This window comes from Phocoena phocoena, chromosome 7 (genome assembly GCF_963924675.1).
Source record: "Phocoena phocoena chromosome 7, mPhoPho1.1, whole genome shotgun sequence".
NCBI lineage: Eukaryota > Metazoa > Chordata > Mammalia > Artiodactyla > Phocoenidae > Phocoena > Phocoena phocoena.
The window spans coordinates 14,646,306-14,659,359 of NC_089225.1; the positions used below are offsets into that span (position 1 = coordinate 14,646,306).

Genomic DNA, 13,054 nt, shown 5'->3' on the forward strand with positions numbered 1-13,054 from the left:
GAGGTAAGTCCATGGACAGTAGGGTTCAGAGTCTCTGGCTGATGAAAGAGACCAGGGAAATCTAACACCTTAGGTCCATAATGCATGTCATCCCTTAGGGAAGAGTGAAAGGCCCTGCACTGTAACAGGTGGAGTAGCCCAGGACGAAGCACTGACTTTGAAGACACACATTCAAGTGTCAGCTCTACCCTTGTGAACGCTGAGGTCATGAATTAACTCACATAGCATATCTGGAATTTCCTAGTATACCTAGAACATATGAGCCCAAAGGATTGAATTTAATTTGAATGGCAAAACCCATAATTTTTCCATTTCCCCCTTTTTGGAAAGTGTCAGACTTACAGTGTCATCCCCAAAACAAAAGTTTTTGTTACTCATTTGTCCTGCTTATCCCTCAACACACTGTTCAGTTTCAGCCCCAATATACAGGTTTTTATTCTCTAATTAAGAAGATAACCTTATTTCCCAAATAGTGGTCTTTAATTTCCCTCCTTATAATTTCCTCAAAGATATAATTCCATAAGCTATATGAAGCCTTCCCTAAAGGACAGAGGCCTAAATCTTGACCAGTGTCAAGTCAGTACATCCTACATTGGGTTTAGTCCTAGTTGACTCAAAATTTCTTGAATGTGAAGGATCACATTTTGTCACCCAGTGTAGCATACTAGCACACTGTGAAGCACCAGTGTTCCCACTAAATTATTCCTCTCCTCCCTGAGTCTACTGTTCCTTCTGATGTCTACTCACTGTGTCTGCCACCACTATTTACTAGTGATCCAAACCAGAAGCCAAAGAATCATTCTTGACTTCTTCAATCCATCTCGTCCATTTAAACACTAAGATCTACCTATTTTACTGCCTCATCAACTTTAGAATCTTCCCTCCTTCTTCCTGCTTTAACCCTAGTCCTCTTGCTCATTATCTCTATAGAGATAGAACATAGGAAAAGCCTTAGAGCTGCTCATTGGTTCTTTTCACTATTCAATTCCAGCTTTACATTCTAGCCAAAATGATCTATTTATGTGGAAGATCTAATCTTGACACTTCCTTTCCTGAAAAGCTGTATTAGTTTCTCCATTTAATAGTGGAAAAATAATTGAAATCCCAGATAATTTTTAGGGTTACTGCCTCTTGGTTCTTGTTGCCTTCCTTTTCTCCAATTTTATGCCTCAATAATACCAAGCTGATTTTAGTTCCCTGGGCACACACTATGCTATTTAACCCATCTATGCTTCTTCAAGCTTTTAACTCTTGTTTGGATTTTTTCCTTCCTGGTTTCTTCTTCTGTGTTAAACTTCTTATTCTTTGAGGCTCAGCTCAGAGGGTTTCTCCATTAAGAAAATATTTACAAATCCCTAAAATGGGCTAAGTCTGACTCCTTTGTTTTTTCATAGAATCCTGTGTTTACTGTGATTTATTACTTAGTACCCTGCATGGGCATGGTTTCTTCATCTTTCAGGGTCTCCTACAGTACCAAAAATATTTTGAAGATAAAAGATGTGTCGGGCTTCCCTGGTGGCGCAGTGGTTGAGAGCCCGCCTGCCGACGCAGGGGACGCGGGTTCGTGCCCCGGTCTGGGAAGATCCCACATGCCGCGGAGCGGCTGGGCCCGTGAGCCACGGCCACTGGGCCGGCGCGTCCGGAGCCTGTGCTCTGCAACGGGAGAGGCCACAGCAGTGAGAGGCCCGTGTAACGCAAAAAAAAAAAAAAAACAAAACAAAACAAAACAAAAAAAAAACAAACAAACAAAAAAAAAGATGTGTCTTTCCTAGCTCCTCTAGGTAAGAGGTGGTTAATTCTTACTACCTAGATTCTCAGAACTACCAAGGTTTCAAGTTTGTTCCTCACCTGTTTTTTCAATTCATTGGGGCATCTCAGGCCCCTCTAATAATCCATCATTTTGAAGTAAGAAAGCCAGAGTCAGTTTTTTGACACTCTCAACCAAAGAATCCTACTAATCTGTTTGTGCATTCCATTTTGTAAAATTTCATAGTATAATTATCACTGATATTTCCACAGTAGGTTCCCCTACTCCTCAGAATAAACTGTGGCTTTTACTATTTGATGCTAGCTTATACACGAAATATATTATAGATATAAATACACATGTACACATATATGTGTAAAGCTTGAGGGCTACAATGTCTCTTCCTTAATAATATAGTTCCACCCAGCAACATTTTCCTTTTAATGTAAAGTCCTGAGAGCAGAACTTTGTTTTGTTTCCTGATGTATCTCAGCACTTAGACAAGTACTTGGAACATAGTAGGTCTTCAATAATATCTGTCAAATGAGAGCATGAATGAATGAAATGAATGAATGAATAAACTAAATGATTTACTTTCTTACATAATTAAAAGTAGCAACTCTGAGCTAGAAAGATTGCATTTGCCAGTACTGCTCAAGAGTACAATTTATTCTCTGGAAGATTCTTGCTTTATAATTTTTAATTTAATAGACTAACTTAGTTTAAATTTTGATGTATTTTGCCAAGATCAGTTCTAGAGTCTGAAACGTAGGTTTTAAACTCACACTTTGAGTTTTTCCTAGGCAATCTGTAACTATAACTCGCTGATAATTGGTACATGATAAAATTGGATAGAGGTTTTCATCACCTGATTCCTTCTTATATTCTCAGCTATTAGGAAAACTTGATTCAACAGTTATTATAAATAACTTTTTAGGTAGGTTTTATTGAATATTTTGGTCCCTATACAGTGGCTTTTAAAATGTGACAGAATGTTCTTAATGGAAATGACTAATAATTAAGTGGCTTTCATGCACTTTTTGAATAGTAAAGGATTTTGTTTATTCTTTCCCAGAGTCAGAAAAGTTCAGCGTCTAATTCCAGAGTGATGTAAGGTGATTATTCATTTTCATTAGTTAAGCATCACCAAAAATAAGATCTATTTAGCCTGAACAAAATGTGTATGTGTGTATATGTGATATATATATATATCTCAAACATGGAATTATATAAGTAGATGTAAATCATAACCAGTCAAAACATGAGCAGATGCAAAGATATGAAAGCATGAAGGCAATTTTGAGAGGAAATGAGAGGAAGAAATAGTGCTATAAGTATTGTTATAATGGAACAGATTTTTCTTATAGGTTTTGTATAAAAATATATCATTTGTATTCTTTTGAAACTAAATCTATTCACTCACCTTCATATAACCAGTCAGCAATTCCATTAAAAATAATTCCTTCTTTTCCAGAAGATGTCAGTCGCAATGAACTACTCTTTATATCAGGTTGATAGTAGATATTATTTTCAAAAATATAAATCTGGATCAGGAAACATGTAAAACAAACCAAAAAACCAAAAATATTAGGAAGCCTTTTTTTAAACTTTCATATTATAGAATAATAGCTAAAGAGCTAAGTGTTTTATTATTTGCCTGCTTTCAATTTGTTTTTATTTAATGTATATTTTTTTATTGCTTTCAATTATTAATGGCTGTTTCTTTCTCTATCATATAATATCCAGTTATCATTTAGAAATTACATGGTACTAGCTATTGAAGCTTTTAAGTCCATATATTCAACAACAATGTTTCATCTACTTAATAATCTTTTTCTCATACCACAAAATTGGTTTGGGTTTGAGATAACATTCTGCAGGCTTAAGAGACTGACAACTGCACTAGATGCCATTTTAGTAACAGCAAACAACTCGAAAAACCTCAATTTGGGGTCTTTTACCAAAAAATGCATTGGTGATCAATAAAATAATCTTTAGAGAATGTCTCTGATTCTCTCCAGCTCAACTCAAAGATCCACTAATGAAAGGAAACACTGGCAAAATTCCTTCAGATTGATAAGTGGAACACACCTCCCTATGCCTCAATCTTTCCTGGTAATTCTTTCCTAAATAGCATAGCAGTAATAATAATCTTGTGCTTGAGGATTCAAGAAAGAGTTTTAATATGAATACATTACAGAGTCTTACAAAATAATATCAACATCACCAGCAGCAACAACAATAGTCCCAATACAGGAAACAGCAGTAGAAATTAAACAGTGTCTGTCCACAAAAAACGAACTATCTTTAATAGAGATAATTCAGGATAAAATCATTTATAATTCACTTTAAAATATTTTTAATGCCAAACATTTCAAACTGTTGGTCTGTGTGATATAACTGTCACAGAGCCATGTTTCATCCACTTGTTGCGGGGAGTAGAATATTGTTCAATGAAAACCAAATTGCTATTTAGATTGACATTCTACTAAGAAGGTGAAAGATGGCCTAGTGCCCATGTGTTCCAGCATGCTATAGGATCATTGCACAAAAGCAGATAGAGCAAACACAAGAACTTCTGAAATAATTGTCTGATTAATCATGAGGTCCTAGATTTTAAACCTTGATGTGCACAATGATGAAGGCGATCTTTTTTTTTTTTTGTTTTTTGTTTTTTTTGCTGTGTGTGGGCCTCTCACTGCCGCGGCCTCTCCCGCTGTGGAGCACAGGCTCCGGACGCACAAGCCCAGCGGCCATGGCTCACGGGCCCAGCCGCTCCGCGGCACGTGGGATCCTCCCGGACCGGGGCACGAACCCGTGTCCCCTGCATCGGCAGGCGGACTCCCAACCACTGCGCCACCAGGGAAGCCCAAAGGCAATCTTAATATCCAGCACATTTGATTGGTATTCTACTTTGATTCTGGTGATTTGGCAAGTACTTAACAGTGAGTGTATCTAGTTAACCATTCCACTACTACCTGTTGTTTATATTACAGCTGAGGGTGACAATAAGAATAAGAATTGTTGGGGGTGGAGAGTAAAAAAGATATAATAGGTGTTTAAACATGTGTTTATAATCAGGCAGCCTAAATTTAAAATCCAAATAACTTGGATAATTTGCTTAACCTTTCTGCAGCTCAATCCTCTCTTTTATAAGATGTGGATGTCTCACACCTACTTTAGAGATCTGATGTGAAGAATAAATGAGATGATGAATGTGGAACATGTAACACATGTGGCTATTGCTAGGAGCAGGGCTAACTTCACGCAAGATAATCTGGTTCAAAAACCTTACACTTTTTGCAGGCGCTACAGAATCTAATTCAAAACAAAACCTCTACAGCTTCGGCCAATGTGTAAATTATCCCAAACTATTGACTATTGGGTTGATTATATTATGTCGACTATATATTAGGAATAGTTAGTAGAATAGTAATAGCAGTAGGGGTAGTACTATTAGGAGGAGAGGGGGTGGTATTAACAAATGATATTCATTGCTTTCACTTCATTTAGAAAGTTTTCAAGTGATAAGAATATAGGAAATAAACTTATTATTGAAAGTATGCAGGTCCCACTTAGGCAAAAGTTTGAGAACTATATCTCAGGTATCTTAAAACTGGATGGAAGTGTTTTTCTTTTATGACTTTCACAACCCCTCATAACTGAGAAATAATATTAGCTTTATGGTAGCCAGTTAAAACTTAAACTTTATGTGTTTTGTATACTACCTCCTTTTGCCTTTCACAAACAGTATATGAAATAGGCACACAAAATCGGCTTTACTTGGAGGGAATCCTCTTTTTGTACCATAAACTTCTACTAGGACTTGCAAGTAAATAGAAATTCAGATCATCCACACTCATGCTACATAAGCACACGGGACTATTATCAAAAGTAAGGGTGACTTGAGACTTCCCTGATGGTCCAGTGGTTCGATCCCTGGTCAGGGAATTAAGATCCCACATCCCACAGAGCAACTAAGCCCACGCGCCACAACTACTGAGCTTGAGTGCCTCAACTAGAGAGACTGCGTGCTGCAACTACAGAGCCCACCCACCCTGGAGCCTGCACGCCACGACTAGAGAAGAGGAAAACCGCACACCACAACTAGAGAGAAGCCCACGCACCGCAACGAAAGATCCCGCGTGCCTCAGTGAAGATTCCCCATGCCGCAACGAAGACCCAACACAGCCAAAAATAAATAAATAATAAATATTTAAAAAACACTAAAAAGGGTTACTTAACCCAATGTAATATTGTTCCAAATCCTCAGCTTTTTGAAGGGAACAAACTCTAAGTCAAAACAATTAATAAAACCTCCACGATTTCAGCAGATGTATAAATGGTTTTGGATACCAAAACCATTGACCAGTAATTACATTTGTATTTGAAGAACAGATTGGATGATGTTCAAACTCCACATGAAACTGACATCTGTTTCAATATAAAAGAACAAGCAATATGGAATCAGAATTTTAATGCCATTTGCTGAAATCTGTAATATCAGGGGATATCCACAAGACCTTTTTTCTGTGGACAAAAAATTAGTGGCTGCCTTTATGAAAATATACATTTATAGCCTTTTAAACCCTTTTAAATTACCAAAGTTTTTCCTTGAATTATATTAGCTTCAAATAATAGTCACAAACTCTCACCACTACTTTAGCAATATAGGAGCTGCAAATATTCCCAGGTACTATCTCGGCACATTGATGAAATTCAGCTGGATCCAAATGGCAATGATCAAGGGCTACGACTAGATTTAAATCACACTGAAAATACGACAAACACTAATGCCATTTGTCCTAATGTTACTGATTAAACTGTCATAATATTTTTGACGCCATCAATCAATTCCTTCCATGAGCCACCTAAACAGTATAGCAAATAGAAATGGATAGCTATTTGACCACTTAATTTTTCAGCTAATAGAGCAAGCTGACTAACCAGTTTTTCAAAATCCATGGTCTTAGTACACTTACAAAATAATTCAAAATTGGTAAAGTCACAAGAAAGGCAACAGGAAGACAGCTGAGATACTATATGCGGTGACAAACTGAGAAATATGTAGTAAATGACCCAGGAAATTATTCTATCAATGTGTTAATTGATATTACTCATTACCAATGATTAAACACAATATGGGTCATTGCTGTGCAGGAGGCTTCAAGAGCCAATTTTCAACTTTCTGCCTCCTCTTCCCCTGAGGCTACTCCAGTAATGCTTAAGATGATGGATGCCCCAGCAGCCAGGATTGCTGGGTGAAGAGGTATGGTACAAACTCCTTCCCCAGCCCCAGCCAACTTGTGATGGACATATGGCAATAAATGAACGTTTGAGGTTAAAAGTCATTAGGATTATAGGTTTGAGAGCAATTACAATGTAAATTACCCTACTCTGACTGATTTAACCAGAGACAATGCCTAATACAAACTTATAAGAGCAGACTCTTATGAACTTTCAGCCAGTTTAATTGAAAAAGAACATCAGAATAGAACAGAAATATAATTGAATGTTAGATCTATTTTAGCTGAAATATTACTGAAAAGCTATTCCACCTCCACTGATTTGAGTGATTTTTATGATAATTTTAAATTAGAAAACTACAAATCATTCAAAAATCCCCATATGTTGTAATGGTGTAAGAGACTCTACAAAGTCACAGCCAAGTTGGGATAGTATTTGGGTTGCCTTCTACTGTGGCTTGCTTTCTGGGAAAAAGTTGTAATTAAGAAACTATCCCAGATAACATATATTACTGGCAGGGATGTGGTGAAAGGGGTCCTTTCCTATGTTGATTGTGAAAATATAAAATGTGATAAGCATATTGAAAAGCAATATGGCAACTGAAAACAAAACATATTCCATCTCATCAGCAATCCCAAATCTGGGACCTTGTCTTGTAAGAAAAACAAAAACAGAAAACCACCAATATGTACAGAATGATGAAGAGTGATATTTATTTCTGCAGTGTTTATGATGGCCAAAATGAAGAGTCAAAGTAAAAACCTATCAAAGTGCTTGCCTGGATGGATTATGATTCATCCACATCAGGTAGTAACACTCAGGCTTTGAGAATAAATTAGTGTTACATGAGTTGACCTGGAGGTGTTTCACTGAGATACTGTCAAGTGACAAAAGGCACAAAACAAGAAAATTATTTCAACATGAATCCATTTTTGTGTACCAGACAATACTAATACAAACTTACACTAGCAGGGATCTCACCAACAGATATACATTGAAAGTTGTCTCTTTTTTTTGCGGTACACAGGCCTCTCACTGTTGTGGCCTCTTCCGTTGCGGAGCACAGGCTCCGGACGCGTAGGCTCAGTGGCCATGGCTCGCGGACCCAGCCGCTCCACAGCATGTGGGATCTTCGCGGACCCGGGGCACGAACCCGTGTCCCCTGCATCGGCAGGCGGACTCTCAACCACTGCGCCACCAGGGAAGCCCTGAATGTTGTCTTTTGGTACTCAGCCCCACACCTGCCCCCCACCCCCCATAGTCTTCTATTACTGTGTCATCAGAAACCTGAAATCTACAATTCTAAGATTCCCTTGCAAACTAGTCTTCTCAGCTTCTTTGCTTGATGGGTTCTAGTTACTTTCTGCAAATATGAGAAAGCTGCTAGTTAGGAACTGGAAGACATTTAACCTTTGGCAGTGGCTTTTGCATGCCAGCTTCAACAATAGTGACTAAGTAGCAGTATATATATATATATATATATATATATATATATATATATATATATAGTTTCATACCCTTCAAATCTATGCCGTTCTCATCTTTCAACCTGCCCTAATAGATGCGAACATTCAGATAACCATATCCTTGCTTCTTTTGGCTCCTGGACCACTAACCATACTCCAACTTCGTCATACTTCCTGATCCAATAGTGGCTCCAAAATTTGTGTGGAATCTTTGTCTTTTGCTTTACCAGGAACAGATTTTAATTTTTAATTATTCCAACTTATCAATTTCTTAAATAATTTATATTAAACTAAATATATATTAATAAAGTGAATTTCATGTAATATTACTTTGGAAATAAATCACACAAAAAAGATTTTGCAGTGATTTAGCATCATTATTAGATTCAGATGTTATCATTTTTCAATAAATAAGAAAATTTTATCATATGGACAGTATTAAAGCACATAATTATGTACATAATACTTTTTTATCAATAAGCCACCTTGAACTCCATCACATACATAAGACATTTAAGTATTTTTTAAATAAATAAAAATGTTTGAAATATTTAAGCCATATTCCATTAATGGATATGATTCCATTGGATTTGAAGTAAAATTTTCCCTTTTAAGCAATATGCTACATTTCAGTCTAGGAAACACTTGGAGGAATTATTCTTTAAAGACTCTAAGTGTAAACTTATAAATAAAAGGTCCTTATTTTGATTTATATAACAGATTCTTTTGGTAGCACGAAAGAATATAAGCAGACAAAAAAAATCAGAGTATTTTGACTTTACAATTAGAATGGCTGAAGTGAAAATGAGAGCCAATAATAATGTTGCCAAGGATGTAAAGCAACTGGAACTTTCATCTCTTCCGGTGGGCGAGTGAATTGGTACAATCACTTTGTAAATATATGTAACAGTTTTTACCAAAACAGAACATGTGCATAACTGTAAAACTCAGCAACTCCATCCAAAGAAATGTATATGGATATATATCCATAACAAAAATGTATATGGATATACATCCAATATATGGACATATATGGGAACCCAATATATCAAGGAACATATATGAGAATGCTCATAGCAGTGCTATTTGTAATAGTCAACAACTGTGTTGCAAGTTATGACAATAATTACCCTTGGTGGGGAATAGTGCTAGTGAAACTGAGCAGGACACTGTGGGGTCTTCCTGGGTATAAAAGCCCTTCTGTGTCCCCAGTTTCTTGTTTGTAGAAAAAGGGCTTTAGTCTCCTAGGACTTCCCTGAGTTACAAAGAACAGACTCAAGCAGTTAATAATTAGGGAAGTGAGGGAATGAAGAAACAAAGGAAAAGCAGTCAAGAAACAATAGTTTAGGGATAAAACAGAGTCCTAGTTCCTTCTTAAGGAATACACATAACAATCTGACACATATCTTTGAGTTGTTATGCAAAAACTAAGATCCCCACCCAGGTGGAAGATGGTAACTGTATGCTGACCACAAGCACATAGAACCAAGACTGGTTGGAACCAGAAGGTTGATGATTAAGGTCCCTGAAAGATCACCCTGTTACCTCACCACCAGCCAATCAGAAGAAAGTCCACAAGCTGCAACCCTCACTCCAAATGTTGTCTTTAAAAGCCCTTCCCTGAAAGCCACCAGGGAGTTTGGGTCTTTTGAGCATGAACTACCCATTCTCCTTGCTTGGCACCCTGCAAATAAATGCTGTACTTGCCTTCACCACAACCCAGTGTCAGTAGATTAGCTTTGCTGTGTGGTGGGTGAGCAGACCCAAGTTTGGTTTGGTAGCACTAGTAAAGAGCAAATCAGGGGTCTTCTGGTATATGAATGATGCTCTGTTTCTACTCTGGGCACTGTGAAAATGGGATTGTTCACAAGAATCAGCTCTGCATATTTGCTGCATTCTGTTAACTTAAAGAAAAAGGAAAAAATTATGCAGAATTTTATCAGTAATCATAATTCATTGAAAATGCTACCTTAAAGATGATCAGTATTTTACTGAAAGCCACAGTATATCATTCAACTTTATAAAAATTTTGTTTCTTTGTCAGTGTGTAATAAATTCTGAGAGCCCATTTATGTAATGCAAAGTAAAGCTATGAGCACAAATAGTTTGATTACCTCTGACATTTTAGCTTTGAATAAATCTGTCTGTGGGTTATAGAGTACTGCTTTCATTTCTCTGCAGAACCATCTCTGGGATAGAATAACTCACTCAAATCATTCATGGCACCTTTGCACTAGTACCTGACATCCTAGAGATAGAATCACTATCAGAGAACTCTCATCCCTTGACATTTGCAATTATTCATACCAGGAAACCCTTTCAAAGAGTTCTTATTCTGTAAAACCTTTATAGAACATTATGCATTCTCAAAGAAGTGAAATATATCCTTTTGCCTTAAATTTATAATTATGTAAGTCACTCCCCAATTCCAAAGCCCTTTTATCCATTTTTTTTTTTTTAGGAGAAAAATGGATACCAGATAAAAGCAAGCAAACAGATAATTGAAAACCAACTCCAATCAATGAAATGTAACAACAGACTATCTCTTGGCTGTGTCATTCCCTAAACCTCATTTAGGGTAAGAGAAGACTGTGTGATAAATTGATCATTTTGATAATTGAAAAATTAATCTAAAATACTTATGAGCCCCAAGAAATAAACTGTGACACACTGAAGACAATCAACATTATTATATTATTTTAAAAAAACTTTAGCTAGAGGATGGTATTGTCTGGTCATTGCGTACCCATTTCTTCCTCTACTCCACTTTCTTCTATTTCATTGTTCCTTCACCACTCCATCCCTTGTCTTATTACCCTTTTTTCTAGTCCTTTATCATTTACCAAATAGGTATCTGGACTGTTTACATGCTAGATGCTGTGCTAAGTTTTGGAGATATAAGGACGAGATCTTACAATCTAATGCTGCATTCCAATACAAGCACACACAAATTAATGTAGATATGGTCAGTAAAGAAAAACAAAACCAATGTATGATGACATTAATTTAGCGGGACATGTTACTGCCCAATATGTGTCATAGCAGTAGAACTTGAAATGGGAAACAAGAATAAAAGCAAAAGTGTAGAAAATGGGATTTCTATCAAAGAGACATGGGATCTAATCCTGGCAGTGATCTTTGTGAAACTGATGTAGCTGCCAGTTGCAGTATCCTAATCACAGATTCCTGTGGCATTGTAATCAAATTTTCCTAAACAAATCCTATGTTCAACAATGCCTGACCCCTCCTGGCTCCTGTTCATTTTCCAGTCCTGGAATTCCAACTTTCTCATTGGTTCTGAGAGCTTTCAGAAATCTATTTAATGAATTCATTTTCGGTTGAAATGAACGTGAATCCATGTCTCTCACTTACTTCCAGGAATCCTAATTACCAGGTGACATGAGGCAGCTTAACCTTCAAAGCCTCATGGGTAAGAAAGCCCTTCACTGTCACTTATGTTGGGAGCAAGCTAAATTAACCCGTTTCTTTCCAGCTTTCATCCATCCCAGGATTAGCAAAAAGCATGGTGCATATGCACTTTATTCTCTGATGCTAAAACAATTTGATTTTACATTTGTATTGTAACTCCTTGTATTTCAAATGGAGACTCCAAAATTTAAAAAAGAGATTCCATGACTGAGGATTGAGGGAGATTGGAAGCATAATTCTCATATGCTTATCAATGTGTCTGTGCCTAATGCTTTCCAGTTTATGGGCATGTTGATAAGAAAACAAATTGAAAAATGCAGTAGGTGGAACCAGCCTTGGCTATCTCCCATGCACATTTTACCCACAGCTCTAGACTCTTTATTCCACTTCAGGCAATTTCAAGGCATCCCTGGGCACAAATGAAAAATACAGGCTGTTTTTTTCAATACAAGAATATCCAAACATTCTTTACTGTATCCTCCCCAAATACTGGATATCAGTAAAATAATCATAAAAATCCAACTTAGTAATGAAATGTCTTATGTCCAGAACTAATTTTTTTATTCTAGTTAATGTTCTTATAAAGTTAAATTTAATTGAGCTAATGATCAACTGAGGATGAGAGTCATTTAAATTCAAGCATAACTTGAAATGCAGGACAAAAAGCACTTGAAATACTTCCTTGTTGTCTCCTTCTTCTTTTTCCCCATGTGAGAGTCTACAGAAATGATTATTCCTTGTGCTTCAGTTATCTGTCTGCTACAATGGAGTATAATTAAACCCTATCTCTGATGTATGTGTAACTGTAACACAATATACCCTAATAACTTTTTATTTTGTTGATGAAAGAATGTAAGAGGATGTTTGAAAGAGTCATTTCTGATTTTTATTAATTCATGTTTGGTGTTTGCAGTAGTTTATTCACTGCTTCCCTCTCTTCAGTTCTCCTCACTTGCATCCATACAATAAAATGACAAAACAGACCCTTTCTGTCAGTGCTTTGACTGTGACATTGTCCAATTAAACTTTCAGCATTCCATAAAGAGTAAAGGCTAAATTCTTTACACTAAAATTCTAAGCAAATTGTACTGGTTAGGATTTATGTACTCATCCATCTACAAGGCAATCTCTGCCCTAGTAAATCTCATCCACTTGCCATCACATA

The 13,054-nt window shown here is 36.7% G+C and overlaps 1 protein-coding gene across 1 annotated transcript in view; it reads right to left on the reverse strand.

The window, feature by feature from the left end:
• Nucleotides 1–13,054, reverse strand: part of DPP10 (dipeptidyl peptidase like 10) — a 662,859-nt gene that overhangs the window by 119,172 nt on the left and 530,633 nt on the right. Inside the window, exon 8 of the mRNA XM_065880921.1 lies at nucleotides 3,171–3,291. Within this exon, the coding sequence (XP_065736993.1) occupies nucleotides 3,171–3,291 (121 nt within the window). The remainder of the gene's footprint in view (nucleotides 1–3,170; nucleotides 3,292–13,054) is intronic.